Raw genomic sequence first — 23,860 nt, forward strand, 5'->3', positions numbered from 1 at the left:
GCTCGTAGATCGTGTTAGCAAAGGCACGATACTCAACCTCGGTACTGGAATGAGAAACAAAGTCTTGCTTCTTGCTATGCCATGAGACAAAAGAAGTACCTAACAAGAAACAAAAACCTGTGATGGAGCATCGATCCGTTAGATCACCTGCCCAATCTTCATCTGAATAAGCATGGAGCTCGAGAGAAGACTGAGGGGAGTAGTAAAGACCATGATAAAATCTACCCTTAACGTATCGGACAATTTGAAGAATAGCAGCATAGTGGACAGAATGAGAAGCGTCCATGAACTTACTAACCATACTCACAACATGTGATATTTGGGTGCGTGACAGTTAGATAGATCAGACTACCAACCAACTGATGGTAACAAGTAGCATCTAATATAGGTTCACCATTCTAGGGTGTGAGCTTGGCATTGTATTCCAAGGAAGTGGAAACAGTCTTGTTGTTTTTGATACCGACTTTGAAGAGAAGATTAGAAGCATATTTAGCTTAGGAAAGATAGTATCTATTAGAAGATGAGGTTACCTCAAGCTCAAGAAAATAGCTGAGAGTGCCCAGATCTTTCATCTCAAAATGTTGACTAAGAAAGTGTTGAAGAGAGCGGATAATTGTAGAATCATTTTTAGTAATAACAATATCATCAACATAAAAAAGAATAAGAGTGATACTAGCAGAGGATCTTTGGACGAAGAGAGTAGTGTCATAAGGACTCGAAGTGAAACCCTACTTAGCAACAACTGAGCTAAAATTTTCAAACTAAGCGTGAGGAGCCTACTTAACGCCATAAAGAGTACGACGAAGGCAACAAACTTGACGGCCTGAGAGAGTCTAGCTAGGGGGTGGTTGCATGTACGCTTCTTCTTGGAGGTCTCCATTGAAAAAAGTATTCTTCACATCCATCTGAAAAAGAGCATTCTTTACATCCATCTGATAAAGAGCATTCTTCACATGCATATGAGTTATGGGATCATAGCAACGAAATCTTTTTTAGGATACACCATAGCCAAGGAAGCAACAAAGACAAGCATGAGACTGGAACTTTGTCCGATCATGAGGAGGAAGAGAGACAAAACAAGCACAACCAAAAACCCGAAGAGAGTAGTAGTCAAATGTTTGACCATAGAGGGGTTCGAAGGGTGATTTTTTGTGTGTGGTAGGTGAATGAATACAATTAATAGTGTAAACAATAGTGATTGATGTCTCACCCAAAAGCGCTTAAGAATAGAGATAGAAATGAGAAGGGTGCAGACAACATCAAAAATGTAACGATGTTTTCATTCTACACGACCTTTTGTTGAGAGGTATAAGGACAAGACCGGTAAGGGAGGGTACCATTGCTATCTAAAAAGGATAGGAAAGATTTATCATTATATTCTTAAGCATTATCTAACCGAAAGATCTTAACAGTACGATTGAACTGTGTTTCAATCATTTTATGAAATGTTTGGTAAATGCAAAAAAGTTCAGACCTACAGTAAAGTAGATAAATCCAGGTATATCAAGAAAAAAAAAATCCACAAATATAACAAAATATCGAGATCCTCCCTCAGTAGGAATCAGTGCAAGACCCCAAATTTCAAAATGTATAAGATCAAAAGGTGCAGAAGAAAAAGAGTCACTATTATTAAAGAGCAATTATGTTTGTTTGCCAAAATGACAGGAAGTACAATCAAATTTTGGAAACTGAACTAAAGCTAAATGACATTGAGAAGCTAAAAATTAAAGACGAGATAATGATGTATAACCAAGACGAGAATGCCATAAATTTGGGGAGAGGGTGGCAACAGTAGTAGCAGCAGAAACAACTTGTGAAGGAATCTTCAAGTCGTGAACCTCGAACATACGTCCAACCTTACGGTCTATCCCAAGCACTTGACCTGTCCGGAGATCCTACACATCCAACCCATGATTAGTAAATAGAACATCTACTCCTAATTCACAAAGTTGACCAATAGAAAGCAAATTTAGGGACAACTATGGAATATGAGAAGTGTCACTTAGAGATAAACTAGGAGAAGAGATTTTTCCTTTGTGAATGACAGGCATAGGAGTTCCATCAGCAGTGTAAATAGAAACGGGATATGCTGAGGGTGCCTTATCAGAGAATTGTGATTCATCAAGGGTCATATGGTTACAACATACAACATCAAATAACCAAGAATGTTTACCTGAGGTAACCAAAAGGGCAGTGAAAGTTCGGGATAAACCTTGTTGAACTACTGCCTCAATATCAGCTATAGTAAATGAGGAAGCTAAAGATGAACCTGTAGGAACCGATAGATTTGAGAACACATAGTAACTGCCTGAGGAAGAGAAGCCTTGTTTTGCTCTTGCATGAATTTTTACAGTTTGCGACAAATAGAGATTTCATGGCCTTTGGCATGAGAAAACTCGCAGCGAGTACCTTTGGAAGACTAAGAGTTGGGACATCTAGAGGTTATTCATGGAGGAGCAGTGAATGCAGCAATAGGAGGTTGTGTCGGAGGATAGGGTGTAACTGACAAATGATTAGAGGATGACACGTGATAAATAGGCTGACGATTCTCTTTAGATATGAGCTCCTTGCCTACAGCATAAGGAGTAGGAGACCGAATAAGTAGAGAAGCCCTAGTAGGCTCAAAATCCTTGCGTAGACCCATCATGAAATGCATAAATTGACGGTGGTCCTGATATTTGGCAAATAGCTCAATGTCGTTAGAATACAATAGTGGAGGATCTACAGCGGAAAGTTGTTCCCACATAGAAGAAGTCTGATAATAATAATCAGAAATAAACTGACCTATCTCTTGGCACATTTGATGAAGTTTTGATTCAATGTGGAACTTTAGGCTTGAATCATTAGTGCAATTGTAGCGATTGGATAGAAATATCCAAACAACCTCAGCAGTACCAAGATGAGAAAGAAGACTATGGATGGAAGGCACATAGGTATTGAAAAACCAAGACAAGATCTTACTTTGAATACTCTCCCATTCCTTTAGGCATGATTCATAATCATCCTCTGTAACAGTAGTCTTGGAGGCATCAACATCAATTGTGGCTTTGGACTTAGGTATTAGTACTGGCTTGGGAATTCAACAATTACATACCTCCATAGTTTGCGACCATTGAGAAAGACAGTCATATTTTGAGACCATGCATGATAGCTAGTAGGACCATCCAAGATAATGGTGATAGGACGTATAATGTCTTGTTTGTTTTGTTGAGTCATAATGGAGAAAATGATCCAAAAGAGGGAATCTAAAATTGGAATCTATGCGAAAAACTGAGCAAGATAGGTCTTAGTGAAAAACTTCAACTTCGATCAACGATCAACAGCATTGGTCAAAGTCAACAGCAACGGTCAAATCAACGGCGGCAGTCAAGTCAACTGCAGATGTCAAAGTCAACGGCAGTAGTCAAGTCAACTGTGGATGTCAATGTCAACGGCTGATGTCACGGTGATGGCATGTGCTATTGTCACCGGGACTGATTTACGTCACTAGGGCTGACATGTGCTAACGTCACTAAGGCTGATGTGGCAGATCTAAAGTGAAGGTGCGGGGGCGCATGATGCACGTGGGGCGCGTGACGATAGTGTCTGGTGCGTTAGAACGTGTGAAGAAGGAAGGTGGCGCATGACAGCGCGTGTTTCTACGAGGCTAGAACTTCAGGTGGTGCGTGGAAGCACGTGGGATGCCAGATAGAGTTGATTCTAGTTAGGTTTTACTTGGGATTGTCCGATTTATCAATCTATGCCTTCGGGTTGGCAGTTTAATGAAGATAAGGACTAGATTTGAGAGTTGTAGAGGTTGTCGGTTTGACTGCGGTAACTCGCTTCTAATAGTGGGTATTGGATGAAGGCGAGGGCAGCGAAAAGACACCAGAGAAGACCACTAGTGTTAGAAAGTTAGAGCATTAACTCTGATACCATGTTAAGAATGGAAAGTAAGAGAGAGCAAAATTGAATAGTTTGTATATTAAAGTATATTTTATGTGTCTAGCACGGTACAATACAAAACCTTATATAGGTTTAAGTATATGTGAAGTACAAGTAATATGAGTATTCTACAAATACAGTATACTGAGATTAATCCGATGGGCTAGAATAAACTAAGCTATACGTACACTAACATATAAGACAAATATCTTAATATAGGACTTTGAAAAAACGCAGTAGTGTTCTAGAAGAAGAGAGAAAAGTGACTGATAGTTTCAAATATCTCGTTCGATGTGCTTTGAAAATCATACTAGTCAAACCGTGCGTGTGCTTATGACTAAGTCTGCAATTTTTGACAAGCAGCGACATAACATTATATAATTCAAGTTGTTTTAAAAAGACAAGAAGACTATTGAATCTTATCATTAGATATCATGGCACCGTGCACAAAACGAGACATCGTATCAGCAAATGTTCAAAATAAGGCAAACTGAACTTGGATTTTTCAAAGAATGTCATTGTCTAAACATTGTTAGGTGTGTTTATCAGAGCATTATTGTGATATCCGGATCCAAAATAAAATAATAATAATAATAAGATTAAAAGTGGCTTTTTTAAAAATTCTTATATAGGGCAGCTTAGTAATTTTGATATTGGTTTTATTTTGCTTATACTATTGTATTTTAGCTACTGAATACTGTTTTGTTACGATTTTATTTCAATTATTTTAGTTACATTGATTTAAGGTAAAGAACAACGAATTGTCATAAATCTATTTGATTACTATATATGATTTTACATATGTATTTTGAATGAGATATATATTTATTTGAATTATGATTTAATATATATGGTTTTGAATAATCTGACTATGTTTTGATCTCTGATACCCAACCAATGAGTTTATTCATTGGTACCAAAACTAGTTTTATTTGGAATATTACGAGTCTATCGTGTTTCTAAACCCCTCTAATAAAATATATATATTAGCACAAAATTAGTTTCATCTGAATCTGATACCTAGTCACGGGAATATAGCGTGATCATAGTCATAAAGGATTGCTAAGAATATGAATCTTATTTGAGTATTAAGTCCATCAAACTTCTTATGTTTTGAAAACCATAGTATATTATAACTTTTAACATATGCGAAATATTTGATCTTATGTAAAATGTATTATTTTTTCAATCTATATGTTTGTTTCAGTTAGTTAGGATTTGGTTACTTATTGAGTTGTCAACTCACCCCTCATTTTCCTCTAGTTTCAGATTGTGAAGAATAACAAGTTTTTTTACTTTTGTTGTTGTGCTGTGAGCATGAAAGAAGTTTAGTGATTTTGGGATTAGATGGCCATGTAATAGTCTTAAATCTTTTGGCCAATTGGCATTGTGTATCGTGAGGTTTGGATTTGGTTTCTTTGAAATTATTGGAGATTTTTCATAAATAAATTGTTGAGGTATTTGGAATTATCGATGGGATTTTCTTTGAGAATAATTTTCTAGTTGTCAAGAAGGCCTTGCACACTTCTAGGGTGTAAACTTTTTAAGTGTGCAGCCATTGTCACATGCTTAGCTTTTCCTTAGGTTTGGGGTGTGACAATTATGATTTATGACCATGTGTACTTGAATGGATATTTTTGCAATTTAACACCAAAATGCTAACAATATTGTTAGTTAGCACGTTCCCGAAACTATATAGGAAACTAACATCTCGAGTGTTATAGACTTGATTTTGGTGTGCTAAATCGAGTATAATGAACTCGATTTCAATGTTGATATAGAAATTGAATCCATGTGGACCTTAAAATTGAGCCTATAGAGCTCAAGTTTAGTATTGCAAAAAGAAGAACCTGACTAAGTGAAGAAGAAGAAGAACCCCACAGTCAAAAAAAAAAAAAAAACCCTTAAATCCAAACACAAACCCATGGTAGTTTCGATCTTAGCACCGGATCGGCTTGGGTTTGTTGTTTCTTTTTGGATTTGTTGATTGATTTTGTTGTTCCTCTCTAGGTTTGTTGTCTCCGATGCTTGGGTTTGTTGTTTTTGGTAGTATTTTTGGGTTTGTTGTCTTTGGTGTGCTTGGGTTTGATTTTGTTGTTTTCTGGGTTTGTTCTCTTTGGTGTCTCCGGTGGTGTCTCCCTGGTATTGTTTATTGTTTTTTAGGTTTGGTATTGATGCTTGTTTTCTAGATTTGTCTCTGATGTCTTCAATGGTGTCTCCCTAGTATTGTTTCTTGTTTTTTGGGTATTGTTGATTGTTTTTTGGGTTGGGTATTGCTACTTGTTTTCTAGGTTTGTCTCTGGTATCTCTCTAGATTGTGGGTTACGTATTGCTGTTTGATCTCTCTGGCTTATGGGTTGGATATTGTTGCTTGATTTATGGGTTTGTCTCCAGTGTCTCCTTGACTTGGTTTTGTTGTTTATGTTATGCTTTAGGGAACTTGAGTATTAAAGACTCGAGTTCCACGTGGATAAGTTATCCACTACATCACTTCCAGCACATAAAGCTCGAGTCTTTGAGATTCAAGTTGCTATAATGTAAACTTAAGTCCAAGAGACTCGAGATATTAGTTTTCTAATTAGTTTGAAAACGATGCTAACTAACGAAATTGTTAGCATTTTAGTGTTAAATTGCAAATAAATCTGTAATTGGATTTTATAAGAATATCCTTTACCAATTACAAAAGGTTGTAGATAATTGCACTAGGTCAAATTTGGAGTACTCAAATCTTGAACGTATATAGAATATAAAAGGAATGAACGAATCAGTCTCCCCTAAGAAAGTTCAACTGAAGCAACACTCCCTTTTCCTCACTTGAAGAACAAATTTGGCAGCCTATAAATGAAAATTGAAACTACTAAGAAGTTGACACAAAGTGAAACATGGTTTTGTTTACAACCCTTTTTATCTGAACCCACTGCCTTTCTCACCATTGCCTGCCAGAGAAAGATGTTGCCTTATTCATCTTTGGAGATTCATCATTCGATTCAGGAAATAATAACTATATCAACACCACTGCTTGTTACCAATCAATCAAATTATGAGGGTAGGGGAGCAGAGGAAGTTGTTGTTGGTGATATGGAGTAAGCAGAGGAACTTGGCTACAATAGCGGTCCTATCTAGTACCTCCTTCGCCGCGCTTTTGAGGGTGATATGAACAGGTATTTTCTAAACTGGTCCTCAATGGGCTCATCAATTTCTGCGGGGCCCAAAATCTTTAATAATTTGGATCCATTTATTTTTATTTTTTTTATACGCATTTAATATGTTATATGAATGATAAAGAAGTAATAGGATGGGAACGGTTTCTTCACTTTGGATTGGGTCAATGAATTTTGGGACTAAGACCAAAACTATTTAAATTTTAATTAAATAATATATATATATATATATATATATATATATATATATATATATATATATAAAAGCTTTTCACTTTAGATATTTTTTAGTAGATATTTATAATTTATAAATATTTATAAATAAATGAAACATGATTTATAATAATAAAAAATATAATCTAGCTAAAAGAAAATTTAAAGTTTAGAATTTAGAAAACCTAGTTTATCACAAGAAAAATCGCAACTTTATTGAATGATGTGATCGTTTTATATTCTAAACATTCAAAAGTAATTATCACATAATTCAATAAGTCAATACTAATATAAAAGTAAATTATGCTAAATTCATGTTTTCAAAAATTGTAGCAACTTTTAATCAAATCCCTTATTTTAAGATAACTTATGAAAACATACCCAAAAAATACATATTAAGTAACTTACTTAAAATAAAATGACTGGTTCTATCTTATTATTAAAAAAAATTAAGAATTTGACAAGTACAATTGTGCAAATAGGAAAAGTCAAAACTAATTAAATTATTAAAAAAAATTGTTAAAGTAACAAAAGTGGATTAATGTGATAAGATTTGACCGACCCACATGATATTAGGTACAGAGGTGTAAACCATAAAACATGTGTGTGTAGAGAAATTTAAAAAAAAAAAAAAAAAACTTCATAATGATGTGATTTGATAGGTATATAATCATCATTTCCCTTTTTGTTTTTATATTTATCTCATCAATATTAGAACAATCTGGGTTAGTAAAATATTCACGTTAGACTTATGATTAAATAATTAAATTTACAATTTTTTAATAACTTAAACTTTTGAGATAATCAGTTGTAGGGATAAAGGGTCCAAGAGTATATGTTGGGCCGTGGGCCTTGTCCGAGGACGCTTAGCGGTCCGAGGACAGATAGACGATAGGGAAGACATAAGAATCAGAGCGTCAAAAACAAACTATTACTGCGAAGGTTTGGGAAGGTAGTCCGAGGAGGAATGACTCATCGGTTAGGTAAAGTAGAGGTTAGAAGGTTTGATCTGCCCTTAAGAGTAGCACTCTGAAGGGTTCTACTGATAAGGATAAACATCAGGGGAACATAGAACAAAGGGAAGTTAAGAAATATCTAAGAGAAAGCTGTTACCACAGCATTGAATGCTCTGCAGCTAACCCTCTAGCCGCATTAATGTGGAGGTGATACTTGAATAGTGGCAAGCAGCCTTACAATTACTCCCAAAGACTTCAGGAAGGTGCTGATGGGACAATGATCAAAGCCAACAACTTAACCTACACATGAAGGGTGGAGATAAGGAAAATAGAGGTATATAATAGAGAAAGAAGCCCTTTACAAGGGGATCTATCTGAGAATTGAGAGAAAAACATTGTAGCATTGTAACCAAATTCAAAAGAAATATATACAAGATAGGAGGCTATGATGTGAAGAGGGTGTTAATGGATCAGGGCAGTGGTGCATAAATCATGTACCTTGATTTGTACAAGGGGTTAAGGTTGAAACATGAGGATTTGGCATGTTATGATTCACATTTGGTAAGTTTTGATGGGAAAGTTGTTATTCTGATGAGCCAAATTAAACTACCAGTACAAGCAGGTTCAGAGGTGGTCGAGGTGGACTTCATTGTTATGGATGCTTACTCCTCCTTTACCGCCATTGTGGTGAGACCCTAGCTTTATGCCATGGGGGTTATTTCTTCCACTTTGCATCTGAAGGTGAAGTACCCGTCAGGGGACCGGGTTGAGGAATTGGTTGAAAGCCAATCTGTAGCTAGGCAGTGCTTGGTCGTTGCAATTAGGCATCAGACTGGGATGGAGTCCCAGCCTTTGCTGGAGAGGGCTTATAGCAATAAAAAATTTTAGTGTTATTTGCGAAGGTGGCAATGGAAGGGGCAAAGTGTGAGAAGTTCGAAAAAATTGTTATAAATGATGATACGGAAAAGTTTTTCTAAGTCGGAGCTCAACTGCGTCCTCGAGAGAAGGAAGAGCTGATAGTGTTTCTTAGGAAGAATATTGATGTATTTGCATGAAGTGCTTATGAAGCTCCTGGGGTGGACCCAAACTTCATTTGCCATCATTTAAATGTCAACTTGGCTGTCATCCCCAAAAAGCAACTACCTCGGCACTCATCTAAAAAGCATTCTGATGCTATCAAGGACGAGGTGATCAAACTTAAATAGGCTGGAACTATTAAGGAGGTGTTTTACCCTAAGTGGCTGGCCAACATAGTGGTGGTGAAGAAGAAAAATGAGAAGTGGCGAGTATGTGTAGATTTCACAGATTTAAATAAAGTTTGCCCTAAGGACTCATTTCCCATGCCTCGTATAGATCAATTGGTGGATGCCACTGAACACCATTCTCAGATGAGATTTTTAGATGCCTACCAAGGGTACCATCAAATACCCTTAGTTTTGAATGATAAAGAAAAGACAGTTTTTGTTACTTCTACTGGAAATTACCACTACAAGGTGATGCCCTTTGGTTTAAAAAATGTAGGGTCCACCTATCAGAGGATGATGACCAGGATATTTGAGCCACAACTAGGAAAAAATATTGAGATTTATATAGATGATATAGTGGTAAAGAATAAGGTAGAATTCGAGCACGTTGGTGACCTCGGGAATATCTTTGAAATATTGAGGAAACAAAAGCTGCACCTTAATGCTTCTAATTGCTCTTTTGGCGTTGGTTCAGGAAAGCTTTTAGGATACATGGTTACTTATCGTAGAATTGAAGTCAATCCTGATCAGATTAAAGCAATTAATAGTATGCAGCCTTCTCGAAACCCCAAAGAAGTCCAGAGATTAACAAGAATGATTGCCACCTTGAACCGATTTATCTCTCGGTCAGTAGACAAGTACAAACCTTTCTTCTAGTTGTTGAATAAGTGGAAGGGGTTTGAATGGACTGAGGAGTGATTCCTGGTCTTCCAGTAATTGAAGGAATACCTTTCTCGGCCACCCATCATGTTTAGGCCTGAGGAAGATGAGGTCTTATTTGCTTACATTGTTGTAGCTCCGCATGCAGTAAGCTTGGTACTAATATGAGTTGATGATGGGGTGCAGAGGCCAGTCTATTATGTGAGCAAGTCCTTACATGAAGTAGAGGTTAGGTACTTACCATTAGAAAAGGTAATATTGGCAGTGGTGCATGCTACACGTAAACTCCCCCATTACTTCCAAGCTTACATGGTGGTGGTGTTGACTCAACTTCCTCTTCAATCCCTACTTTGGAGAGCTGATTACACAAGAAGGATTGTCAAATCGGGTACAATTATGGGGGCTTTTGATATTAAGTATATGCTTCACACCCTATTAAAGGCCAAGTCCTTACGGATCTAGTGGCCGAGTTTGCTGAACCTTCGTTGGAAGAAGAAAGAGAAAAGCAGAACATGGGTGGAAAATCAGTTGGAATGATCTCCTTACAAGAACCTCTATCCTATAGAGTGTATGTTGACGGTGCTGCTAATCAAAGAGGATCCGGGGTGGGGCTGGTTATGGTATCTCCTAAATGGATCGTTATTGAGAAATCCTTAAGGTTGGGCTTCTCGGCCAAGAACAACGAGGTTGAGTATAAAGCGATGTTGGTGGGGATGACTATGGTTCAGAAGATGGGGGAAAGGCAGTGGAAGTGTTTTCAGATTCAAGGCTAATTGTTGGACAGGTAGAAGGAGAATTGGAAGCCAGAGATCTGAGAATGCAGGACTACTTAAACCAGGTTAAGCATTTGCAATTAGGGTTTGAGTCTTTTGTTTTACAGCAAATTCCTAGAAGAAAAAATACGCATGTTGATTCTCTGGCCACGTTGGCAACCTCCTTGGCTTAAAGTTTACTTCGAGTCATCCTGGTTGAAGATTTATATAAAGCTGAGGAGAAAGGAGAGAAGGTCCAGGTTCATCAAATTAGGGTGGGACCTAGTTGGATGGATCCCATAGTTCTGTTCCTAAAGAGTGGCATCTTGCCCAAGGAAAAAGGGGGAGGTAGATAAAATGTAAAGGAAAACTCCTTGATTTTGGCTGTCCGAGGACCAAAAATTATATAAGCACTCTTTTTTAGGGCCGTACTTGCTGTGTATCCATCCTGAGGCAATAGAACTCCTCCTGGAAGAGCTGCATGAAGAGATCTGTGGAAGTCATACAGGTAGCAGATCACTATCTCACAGGGCCCTCACTCAAGGGTACTGGTGGCTAGGTATGAAAATGGAAGCACAAGAGTACGTCAAGAAGTGTGACCAATGTCAGAGATTCGCTCCAAACATTCATCAGCCAAGGGGTGTTCTCAATCCTCTATCCAGTCCCTAGTCCTGTGCTTAGTGGAGATTGGATATTGTAGGGCCCTTCCCTAAGGCAACAGGGAATAGGAGGTTGCTTTTGGTCGGCACTGATTACTTCACTAAATGGGTTGAAGTTTAACCATTGGCAAACATTAGAGATGTGGATGCTAAATGGTTTGTGTGGAAAAATATTGTCACTCGGTTTGGGATTCCTCACACCCTCATCTCGGACAATGGGCTTCAGTTTGATAGCAAGGCTTTCAGGAGTATTGTTGTGAAATGGGTATTAAGAACAGATATTCAACTCCGGCTTATCCCCAGGGAAATGAATAGACCGAGGCTGTGAACAAAGTCATAGTAAGTAGGCTTAAAAAGAGGTTAGACGATGTCTAGATAAAAATGTTGTACTGCACCCTTGAAATGTAAATAACATACGAATGTATTATTATTATTAATGAAAGGCATTTTTTCCATGTTTTTACTTATGACATTATTTGTTACATTGATTAATTGTTTAAGTATTAAATAGAACATTGGTTATGCCTAGCTCCTCGGACCACATACCTTGGGTAAATTAATACTCTTCGTTATTTTTTTAAGTATTAAACAGAACCTTGGTCGTGCTTGGCTCCTTGGACCACATACTTTGGGTAAATTAATACTCTTCATTATTTGTCTACGTATTAAACAGAATCTTGGTCATGCCTAGCTCCTCGAACCACATACCTTGGGGTAATTAATGCTCTTTGTTATTTGTCTAAGTGTTGAATAGAACCTTGGTTATGTCTGGTTCCTTAAACCACCTACCTTGGGCAAATTAGCACTGCCAAGCATCTAACCATGTACTAAATAGAATTTCGGTCATGTCAGGTTCCTTGAACCACAAGTCTTGGGTAAATTAGTAATCAGCCTAGCTATGGTGGATAACTAACGCCCTCATTGTGGTGATTTAATTGAAAGACAACATTTGGGCATCACTTAAAGCATTTGTAAGTATATCCATGATTAGTTCATGAGCTGATTGTCATCTACAACTCCTTAAATCTACTGCTAAGTGGAAGGTTATGTGGAACCCTGGATAGATAGATGCTCCACCATTCTCTGAAATTGAAAGAAAGTCCGGTTGTATGCAGGATGTTTTGAGTTAACGATGCTCAAGGTATGTTTTTGAAGTTAAGGGTATACTTTGTTGAGATTGTAAACTTGGAAGGTCTAGCCTAGCTTGTTGCTGATTATGTAGGGAGTAATAACTGAATTGTCACTTATGCAGATAACTAAGTAAAGTTATATCTCATTTTCTTATTGGTTAAGTGTTAAGTAAAACAAGAAATATGTTAGGATTAGCATAAATATCACAAGTATAAAAGAAAAACTCATAATTGTTATTAAACTAAGCCTTCGAAAAGGCAAATTGATTACATGTTTTAGTGACGAAAACAACAAATAAAAAAAAAAAAAAAAACTAAAACTAAAAACTATACTAAAAGCTACTTGAATTTGAGCATGAGTTTGTCTTTTGTTAGGGCCTTGGTGGATTAGGCAAATGCTGCTGTTGGGGAGGTTGGGACTTTACCCTTGGAGTCCTCTTTGACAAGAATGGGGAAAATTACCAAGACCAGCTCTTGGCTTTAGGAGGTCACCTTCACCTCGGGGGGATCCTTAGGCACAGCTGGAGGCTTAGTAACCTCAGGAACTTCCCCTTTAGTTGTATCTTTCTTCTCCTTGATGGCCTTGGTTTGTCCTACCTTCTTGGAAGGATTAGTGGAGGAAGGGAGGATTTCAGCAGGACTGTCCTTATCATCCTCTGATCCTTTGGCAGCGGTGTTAGCTTTAGGGTCCGACGAGCTTGGAAGGGTAGAATCTCGAATTGCAGGGGGTAGTAGAAATTCTCTACTCTCCTAAGTGTAGAGGAGGCCTCCACCCTAGCCAAGTTGAGGGCCTCGTTCCACACTTGGAGGTAGTAGGTTTTACATACCCCGAGACCTCGGCCCTGAGTGCCTTCTTGGTCTCCGCTACTCCTACGTCATAACTGTTCTGCTCGGCTTGGTCCTTAGCCTTCTTAGTCTCCTCTAGCTTTTTCTTTAAGGCTTTTATATGCTCCCTTGCTGTAGCAAGCTCCTCCTCGGTCTGACGAAGTTGTTTGCTTTGAGATTCTGTCTGCCTTTCCGCCCCTTGCAGAGCAACCTCAGTGCTCTTCTTTTCCTTATCAACCTTAGTAAGCTTGACATTCAACTCTTGGATCTTCTTCTCTGCCACCTTAAAGGCGTCCACAGCAGCGATCTGCCTAGCCTCTTCGTCCTTCATCTGTTTATTGGAGCTAGTCACCAGCTCCTCGGCTCTGTATACAGCTTGGACGACCTTTCAAAAAAAAAGTAATAAATAAATAAATAATTATGAATAATGATTAGTCTATAAATTATAATGCCAAATGTAAAGAAGCTAGTTAGTATACTTACCAGAGGAAGATCTCTCTTCAAAGTGAGAAACACTTTGTGTTTCCTCATTGACTGCAGGTTGGCCATATCTCTGGGCAGCAGCAGGGCCTGCTTCACAGCATCGGCCACGTATCCGGCCTTCCCTTGTTGGAAGTCTCTTATGGAAGAGATAGCCACAAGGGGAGCTTCGTCTAGCACTAAAGAGGGGTTCTAGGCTAGCACCGCGATTTGGCGATCATGCCCCCTCTCCACTATTGATCCTTCACTTGAGGATCTCGTGTAGACTGTTTCGGCCGTTTTGGCCCCTTTTTGGGGCTCAGCCTCTTTGGGAAAATGGCATTTTCCTTTGTCCACCACCTTTTTACCCTTCGAATCCCTTTTTCTCTTCTTGTCAGCAGGCTCGAGTTGGAGAACTTAGGTAAATGGAGGTGTGGGAGGCTTGGTTTGAGTTGTCTTCCCTGGCGCGTTGCCTTTAGCAGCTCTTGGAGGCTAGATCTTGTTCTGTGTTATAGCACCATGGCGCCCGGGATGGTAAGATCTTCTTGGGTTTGGCTTACTTGCGCTGAAGGAAAGCTGTCAAAGTCCTCGACTGGAGCTTCTGGGGACTGGGGTCGGTTGAAGACCTCGAAATCGTCTTCAGAGTCTGAAACTTCGACTACTTCTTCCTTCTTTTTGATTACAGGTTGGAAGGGAGTTGCTTCATCCTCGGCTGTGATGTGGAAGGGCAGCTCTATCTGTTGTACACCTTCTAGGGCGAGGCCTAGATTGAGGAAGCCCGAAATGGCAACATTTATAAGGTGTAGACGCTTGTCTTTGGCCCTGATCACGCACTTGGGCGCTTGAAAAGTGGTTGACAGTAGGGTGTAGCCGAGAATGAGATGGGTTGCCCTTAGTTGTCCATCCTCGTATACAAAATCCTCGACCTTGAGTATTTTGTCCAAGTCTAGCTAGTTGATGAGGTTTAAGTTTGGAACAGCAGCGTGCTTATCTGTAAAACCATAAAAAAAGGATAAAAACACTGTTAAGAAGACAATACAAATTAGAGGAAATTTAAATTACAAGTATAAGTAGAAGAGATAAGCACGGAGGGTGTTGGTGTGTAAAGGCAAATCATTAGAACAATAAACCTAGACCTAGGAATCCCACCTGGTGTCCCATCTCTCGTCGGACAATGAAGGCCATCGTGCCACTCCCTTGAGACAATTAGAAAATCCTTGTTCATGCATTTGTTGGACTCAGGAAGGCACGAAATGAGCCTAACTTCGAGAACCCTAGTCTTTAGATAGTACCCATGCCTCTTTAAATGGTGAAGGTTATAAATCCAATTGACGTCGTGGTGGGTGAGGTTCAAGCCCATCTTCTCATTAAGGGCGTTTACACTACCTAGGATCCTAAACATGTTAGGGGCACATTGGGTGGAGGAAAGCCTATGAGCTATCAAGTAATCCCTAGTGACTCTACCCATGGGGATTCTCATCCCTCCCTCTATAAAGGCATCATGGGGATTACTACTTCTCCCTCCTGCCTCATGGTGTGCCACTCCCCTTGTTTGCAATACCTAATAGAAAACTCTGGTGGGATTTGGTATTAAGCCTTAAAGTCCTCTATACCTTCTAGGGTGTCTACTAGATAAGCGAATCTCCCCATATGAAAAGAAATTTGAAGGAACTAAGAAGACAAGGTGAACTTAGATGGGCTGAGGAAAAGAGAGCTCTGAATAAAAAGAAAGACAGAAGGGACTGAAGAAGAGAAAGAAAGAAAAAATCGCTAGAAGCAACTTACGGGAAGGAAGAAAGGCTCCTCGGACTAGCTCTTGAATTTTGAGAGTGCAAAAAGTGAAGTAGATGAAGCTTTTGAACAATATATATATATATATATATATATATATATATATATATATATATATATATATATGAGAGAAAAGCAAGCAGGAAAATTCCTAGTTGAGTTCCCATAAAAATCCCCAACCGTTGGATCCCCATCGCACCATAAAACGTGGGGAATATGGAGCCACAGAAATTAATTGCAGGCGCATCTCAGATGCCGAAGTGTCAGGAGCGTGCTTTTAGGCAATTGAAAAGACACCTACACAGACAGAAATGATGTGAAGGAAAAGCAGAATTTGGATTATGGCATCAAAATCCCTTTCTTTTCCGAGGAGCAAAAGAAGGAAATTTTGAGGGGCGATTGTAGGGATAAAGGGCCCAAAAGTATATGTTGGGTCGTGGGCCTTGTCCGAGGATGCTTAGCCTTCATTTGGATACGAATGATTCTTTACGCGTCTACGTTTTGGGTTTTTTTTAAAAGCACGTTTCAGCTTTTTAGTGGGTCCCATGCATTGTTCACGGAATCCACAAACCTATTTTTTCAGCAAAAATTTCATTAAAAATGGGTCCCACGACATTATTCACATATTTAAAAAATATTTTACTACAGTGTTTTTAGTTTTCAGCAAAATAAGCGGTATTCAAATACACCCTTAGTGGTCCGAGGATAGATAAACGATAAGGAAAACATAAGAGTCGGAGCGCCACGAACAAACTATTACTCCTCTGCTAGGCAAAATAGAGGTCAGAAGGTTTGGTCTTCCCTTAAGAGCAGCATTCAGAAGGGTTCAACTGATGAGGATAAACATCAGGGGAATATAGGAGAAAGGGAAGCTAAAAAATATCTAAGGAAAAGTTGCTATTACCGCATTGAATACTCTGCAGCTAACCCTCTGGCCGCATTAATGTGGATGTAATACTTGAACAGTGGCAAGTAGCCTTATAGTTACTCCCAAAAACTTCTATTAAGTGCTAATAGGATAAGAATCAAAGCTAACAACTTAACCTACATGTGGAGGGTGGAGATGAAGAAAATAAGATTATATAATAAAGAAAGAAGCCCCATACAAGGGGATCTATCTAAGAATGGAGAGAAAAACATTGTAGCAACAAGAACTGAACTTGTAACCAAATTCAAAAGAAATATATACAAGAACTAATCTCCTCAGATTGTGATGAGGACGATTTTCATTGGGTAAAACCAGTTTATTCCTGTTTTCTTGTCATGTGAACCCACTATAATTGTAATCCAACTCATTAAAGCTTAGTTTTTTAGCCATCTCTCTATAAATTCATTGTATTAGGCTCTTTGGGCCTAGATCCTTTTACCTTTTGGGCTTAGAACCAAAAATAAGTCTTTACATCAGTAATTTAACATCGTATCAACTAAGGAGATCTTGATTCCAATTTTTGTTTTTACTCCAACTCTATCCTGAGTTCAATCATTATCTTCACTCTATCTCTTATTTAAAACGTTAAAAATCTTATATAGAGTATTAGAATTATAGTTATATAATTAAATTTATCATTTATTAATATTTTAAAATTTTGAGATAATAATTAATTTAACAGCTCTAAATTGATTGATCCGACTAATGCCTAAAGAGGGAATGGAATAGGGTTGGAGTAGCCCTTTATCTGCCCTTGATAGGCAATTGCCCCATATATAAGGCAAATGACCAACTGCGAAGATACATAATATCTTAATATAGGACTGAAAAAACGCCTGAAGTGTTCTAGAAGAAGAGAGAAAAGTGATTGATGATTGATAGTTTCAAATATCTACTCGGAAATGCTTTGAAAATCATACTGGTCAAACCATGCGTGTGCTTGTGACAGAGTATGCAATTCTTGACAAGCAGCGAGATATACAATTCAAGTTGTTTTCTGTTTTCTGTTTTCTGTTTTTTTGTTTTTTTATTTATAACAATGCATGAAAGTAAGACAAAAAGATTATTAAATTTTATCATTAAACATTACTAGTATGTAGTCTCGTGCGTATACAGAAATACAATTAAAAAAATTACAATTATATAATTCAAATTAAACATTTTTTTTAATAAATGTTCAAATTATACATGGTATTAGCTTATACTATTTCTAAACTTTACATTTCTAAAATATATAATGATATTAGCTTATACTTTTTTTAAACTATATATATATATGCATATATATATATATATATATATAATTGAAAAAAATATCATTTTCATCCCTATATTTTCATTTCTAAACTTCGCAAAAGGTTTTGATTTTGATCGTGCGGTTCATTTCCGTTAGTTTTTTGTCTTTTGCATGTTGAGAGATTGTTGATGTGATATCTAATTTAGACTAATTTATTTTATTTAAAAAATATGAGCACATGGAAAAGACTTACATGGAAACATTTTTTTATAAAAGGCCAAAATCACCCCCACCAAAACTCCAAGTCTCAGGCATGCTGGCATTAACCCAAAATCCTTAAACCTTGAAAACCCACCACCCTCATTCACTGAAAACCTCAAACCGACGTCCCTAATCGCCGTTAGTTTCTGCTGCGGTCGAAGTTACGTTGTGTTTAGTGCTTGCTATGTGCGGCAAGCCAACCGAATTTCTCACTCACATACAACACGTGGTTTGTCAATGTGTGATTGGAGTCTTCAACAACTAACACTAGGGACCACTAAATTGCTTAATATAAAATATCCAATGATGTCTTCTAGAACAATGTCTGATGGAGTTCTCGTGATAGCACAACAACCCCAATAAACCCATACCCATCAAGCTATAGAAATGGTATATATACATTCAATAAAGCTATAAAGCACCAAACAAACAAATTTTACCTTATAAGGGAGTGATTAAACGTCTAGGAAATTGATGCTATTTTGCTGATTTTGGTCGCCGATTGGGCTCTTGTTGTGGGGCTTTCATAGTGTATAAGGTTTCACGAATGGGAGGAGTGAAGGTCCAGGGAGTGAAAGGTGATTTTTTTTTTTTTTCACGTGAGACATGTGTCCATATTTTTTAAAATAAAATAAATTAGTCTAAATTATATACCACATCAGCACTCTGTCAGGTTACGTAAGACAAGAACTAACGAAACAAGCGGAGTGATGAAAATTTAAATGTTTTGCAAAGTTTAGGGAGGATTTGGATTCTTTAATTTTTATATTCAATAATTCACTTGGTACTAAATTAAAAATTAAATAGGACACGTTTTACAAAATTTAAATTTAAATAAATTTTCTCTATGTTTGGCCATTAATATATATATAGACATATAGATGACACTATGCTAAAAAACAAAAAAAAGCATCTTATCGGTCAATGTTCAAAAAATAAGGCAAGCCGGATTTTTCTAAGAGTGTCATTGTCTAACATCGTTAGATATTTGCTATTATTAGAGCATTATGATTTATAACAATGTGTACTTGAATTTTTTTTAAGAATATCCTTTACCAATCACAAAAGGTTCTAGAAAATTGGACGAGGTCAGATTAGAGTACTCAAAATCCTGTACAAATACAGCTAATTAAAAAGAATAAATGAATCGGTCAAACTCTAAGAAAGTTCGCCTGATGAAGCAACAACCCCATTTTCCTCACTTTGAAGAACAAATTTGACGGCCTATTATTATAAATGGAAATGGAAACTACTAAGAAGCTAACAAAAACCCTTCTTGTCATATGATGGATTCAAGGGTCCATTTCAGTTTGTTGGTTTTGTTTACAGCCCTTTTTATCACAACCCACTCTCTTTCTCAGCCAGAGGAACATGTTGCCTTATTCATCTTTGGAGATTCAACATATGATGCCGGAAATAATAACTACATCAACACCACTGATTTTTACCGAGCGAATTATGTGCCATATGGGAAAACCTTTTTCAATCGCTCTACTGGGAGATTTTCGGATGGCCGTTTAGTGTCAGATTTTATTGGTAAGAACATTGCAATATATTGTGTCTTGTTTTCAATATAATCTCAATTGTTGCTAAATTAATTAACTGTTTATGATTTATTCCAGCTGAATATGCAAAGCTGCCGTACATTACACCATATTTACAACCTGGTTATAATCAATTTACTGATGGGGCAAACTTCGCATCTGCTGGAGCTGGTGCTCTTGCTGAAACTAATAAGCCAGGAAATGTATAGAATCTTTAATATTGAGTAGGTTTCTTTTATATATATATATATATATTTACATGTCAAGGTAATTACAAGCTTCACACACATGTATAGGATTGAAATCATGATCTCACTCTTCATTCTTCAACTCTTAATAATGGTTGAAAAAGTTCCCCTTTTATTTGTCCAAGAACCATACTATTGCCAACCATGTGGTCCTAATATGTCCGGTCATATTCTCTTTAACAAGGCACTGATTCTCTCGTGCTTGTGAGTATACCTCGTTTATTTTATTATTCATTTCATGTTTTAAATGTAAACATCAATATCAATTATATAAAATGTGTACATCGCGTATAAAATTATGAAAGTTGTGTGTATAAAGTGTAAAACAACGAGTGTAAAACAAAACTTTTTGTATATTTTTAAAGCATATGTTTGTTTCCATGAAGGAAATAGTTTAATGTTTTTTTTTTTTGTTGATCCACAGTTGATAGACGTGAAAAGTCAACTAAGTTATTTCACGAACTTGGAGAGGCAGTTGATCCAAAAACTAGGTGATGCAGAAGCTAAGGCATTATTGTTAAGAGCAGTATACTTAATTGGCATTGGCAGCAATGATTATGCAGCTGCTGTCTCTGGGAATTCCAGTGTGAGTCCAGAAGAATACGTAAACATGGTGAACGGCAATTTGACATTTGTGATCAGAGTAATAAAAATTAACAATGTTTTATATATTTAAATTTACATCATTTTATTTATCTTATCTCTTCCTTTTAGACTGTTGCTTTTACTCATAACTACATATTGATTTGTTAGGAAATATACAAGAAAGGAGGAAGGAAATTTGGTATTCCAAACTTGGAGCCAATGGGTTGTCTTCCATCGGCAAAAGCAGTAAATCCAAGCAACACAAGTGCATGCTTCCAGGCACTAAATGACCTAACAAATTTACACAATAAAGCACTTTCAGAAGTCCTCCAGAAGCTAGCGAACGAGCTCGACGGGTTCAAGTATTCATTAGCAGATGCTTACACTTCTCTTAGTGACAAAATAAATAACCCTTTAAAATATGGTATGACATAGCCATTTTCATTGTATACATTATACTTAATTATTCTTACAATTAATTTGTTTGTTATTTCTATCATAAACTGATAGGATTTTCGTTGTGATTATGTTATGAATAGGGTTCAAGGAACCGAATATTGCATGCTGTGGAAGTGGTCCATTCAGGGGAACTAATAGCTGTGGAGGGAAGAGGTTATCTAATAAGTATGAATTATGTGAAAATGTTAGTGAATATGTGTTTTTTGACGGTGGTCATACCACCGAAAAGGCTAATGAGGATTTCGCAAAGCTAATGTGGAGTGGAACTCCCGATATTACTGGACCTTACAATCTCAAAGCATTGTTTGAACTTTGAACACAAATAAATGTAAATTTTACAAGAATTGAGTGAATAATACATGTTATTATTAAATTTTTAAAAAAAAAAAAAAAAAGGTAAGCATGGATCTTATTTTTATAGAATGAATTTATGAACATATTTCATATTGTCGTATTATACTCCCCACACTCTCGAGTAAATTAAATGATTTCCCAAACTAAATATTTTGTACTTGTGGGTTTAGAATTTCATATCTTCTTACAATGCATAGAAATTTTACTTCTGAAGATTTTTCCAACTTTATGAAGACCCCTAAGGAGCGTTTAGATTGAAGTTGTAATTTATGATCAGAATTATTGTCTCAAATGGAATGCATCCATTTGCCTTGATCAGGTATCAGACTCATGAATTTCATTCATTTATGATCAAACCCTAAATTTGATTGACTTTAACTGAGCTTTGAATTAAAATTTGATCATCCATTCAAAGTGAAAGTACCGTAATGTAAAAAAGCATGGAATTCCCCTTGAAAAGACTACTGATTGGCCAAATTTTGGCTTGGGTTAAGTAAGACATCATAAAATCAATGAAAATGATGGCTCAAACTTCACAATTTTGTTGAATGTCAAAAAGTTTGAATTAATTTTGCAAAGGTCATTAATCGAAAACTCAAAAGTGAAATGTTTAATTGGAAAGAGTGGGTCGTTTGGTATAAGAGTTTAAACACATGTTTTCAGATTTTAAACAACATTATACACATTTTTTACACATTTTTACCCACACGTATTTCCAAAAAATATAAGCAACGTTACCAAATGGCCCCTTTATTAAATACTTCTAGAACAAAATCAACTTGAGGTACCATCTTTGCGTGTACAGTTGCTCTAAACCACAAATAAATAATCTAAAAAGCATGTAGTTTATTAAACCATTAAATTCTCTAAGACACAACTGAACTGGTTTATTTATTTATTTATTTTGGATGTTCAGCGTGTCAAAAAGCTCATGCACAAAGTGAAAGACCATTCTACAAGTGTTAAAATCTAAGATAAAATTATTACATACTTGGGAAGCATTGCTCCCTTCTCTCACATGAGAGGCGCATTACTTTCTCCTCTCACATGGGATGGGCTCCACACGTGGATCCCACCATGAGAGTCACCCCTCATGTGAGAGAAGGAAGCCTTGCTTCTAGAGTATGTAATGATTCCACCAATCTAATGAACCAATTTTGCATGTGAACTTGCCACAACCACGCATTGATGGATGGTCAATAAAACATGTACTTTAAGAATTCATATTTTTATTACCAAAAATGACTAAATAAGAATACAAATTTATTAAATAAAAAATTTTGAGAGCTAATATCCCTAAAAATAGGAAGTCTCTATGTTATTTAAAGTTTAAACTCTTAAATGATGTTGTCAATCGTATATGATGGTGTCGAATGGAAATGCATCTATTTACCTCGATGAAGTATCAGACTAATGAATTTTATTCATTTATGATCAAACCCTAAATTTGATTGACTTTGACTTAAAATTTGATCATCCATTTAAAGTGAAAGTACCATAATGTTAAAGAGCATTGAATTCCCTTGAATTGACTAATGATTGGCCAAATTTTGGTTTGATCAAGTAAGATATCATAAAATCAATGACAATGAAGGCTCAAACTTCGTAATTTTTTTTGAATGTCATTAAGTGAAAAAGGGTGAAATTAAAGTAGACGGCTACAATTTACGAAGACCTACCTTGGGTAGCTTCATTAGGTTGACGGACAAAAAGATGAGGCAGCAACGATGCATCTAAGGTGGACATATGGTCTGGGGAGAACGGATCACCTCCGGTGGACGGATAACGGTCTGGACGGATACTGAGGTTGACAGTGGCAAAAAGCCATGAGGCAATGACATGGCTTATTTGGCCCCCAAGAAACTTCAAACAGCAATAACTTGTGCTCCACGATTAACCCTAGTCAGTGGAACCTCTATATGGAAAGAGTCCCTTAAATTACGCACATTTAGGAGGATCTTCTCTACAAGAAAATATTCATTTTCGCCAAGGCACCAAGGTCGGTTCCCCACAACTATAAAAAGGCTAAAACCTTCAGAAAATAAGGTACGCATGATTCATCCCAGCTCTGGCACTCTAGAGTTGTGACAGTTCTTTTGACTTAACCTTCGGAGGGTATTTGGCCGATATCACACCGATACTCTCTTGAGGTTTTCTTTCTTGTTGTGCAGGTGTTGTTTGGGATGCAAGGACCGTGCAGCGTACTGACAATTTTCGGCATCATCAATTGGCGCCGTCTGTGGGAAACAAGAACATAGGAGAGCCGTGTTGCTGCTTCCCGAAAAAAGAGTTGCATGGTGCTTACTCGCTTGATGGCAACCAACAACAACCAAGGAGACGAACCACGTACCGTGACCCTTGAGAGACAGGTTTAGACACTAGCTGCGGCGGTTGAACGTCTCACCAAGCAGAACCATGAGCTAGAAGAGCAGCTGCGCCAAAGGGATGACAGGCCCCGAAATCAAGAAAA

General features: G+C 37.2%; 1 protein-coding gene across 1 annotated transcript; it reads left to right on the plus strand.

Moving 5' to 3' along the window:
• The first annotated feature begins 18,080 nt into the window (after nucleotides 1-18,080).
• Nucleotides 18,081-21,414, plus strand: LOC142617574 (GDSL esterase/lipase 1-like). The gene is made up of 5 exons (XM_075790476.1): nucleotides 18,081-19,736; nucleotides 19,823-19,947; nucleotides 20,417-20,635; nucleotides 20,746-21,001; nucleotides 21,117-21,414. Exons 1-5 carry the CDS (start codon nucleotides 19,484-19,486, stop codon nucleotides 21,350-21,352), a joined length of 1,089 nt encoding a protein of 362 aa, XP_075646591.1. The 5' UTR covers nucleotides 18,081-19,483; the 3' UTR covers nucleotides 21,353-21,414.
• Nucleotides 21,415-23,860: the final 2,446 nt, after the last annotated feature.

Source organism: Castanea sativa, chromosome 11 (genome assembly GCF_040712315.1).
Source record: "Castanea sativa cultivar Marrone di Chiusa Pesio chromosome 11, ASM4071231v1".
Classification (NCBI taxonomy): Eukaryota; Viridiplantae; Streptophyta; class Magnoliopsida; order Fagales; family Fagaceae; genus Castanea; species Castanea sativa.

Bases quoted from the DNA above. Each gene is read 5' to 3' on its own strand.
- LOC142617574 (XM_075790476.1), top strand. From the start codon at position 19,484: ATGATGGATTCAAGGGTCCATTTCAGTTTGTTGGTTTTGTTTACAGCC. The intron at 19,948-20,416 runs GTATAGAATCTT...GTTGATCCACAG, and splicing joins AAACTAATAAGCCAGGAAAT to TTGATAGACGTGAAAAGTCA. The intron at 20,636-20,745 runs GTAATAAAAATT...TTGATTTGTTAG, and splicing joins ATTTGACATTTGTGATCAGA to GAAATATACAAGAAAGGAGG.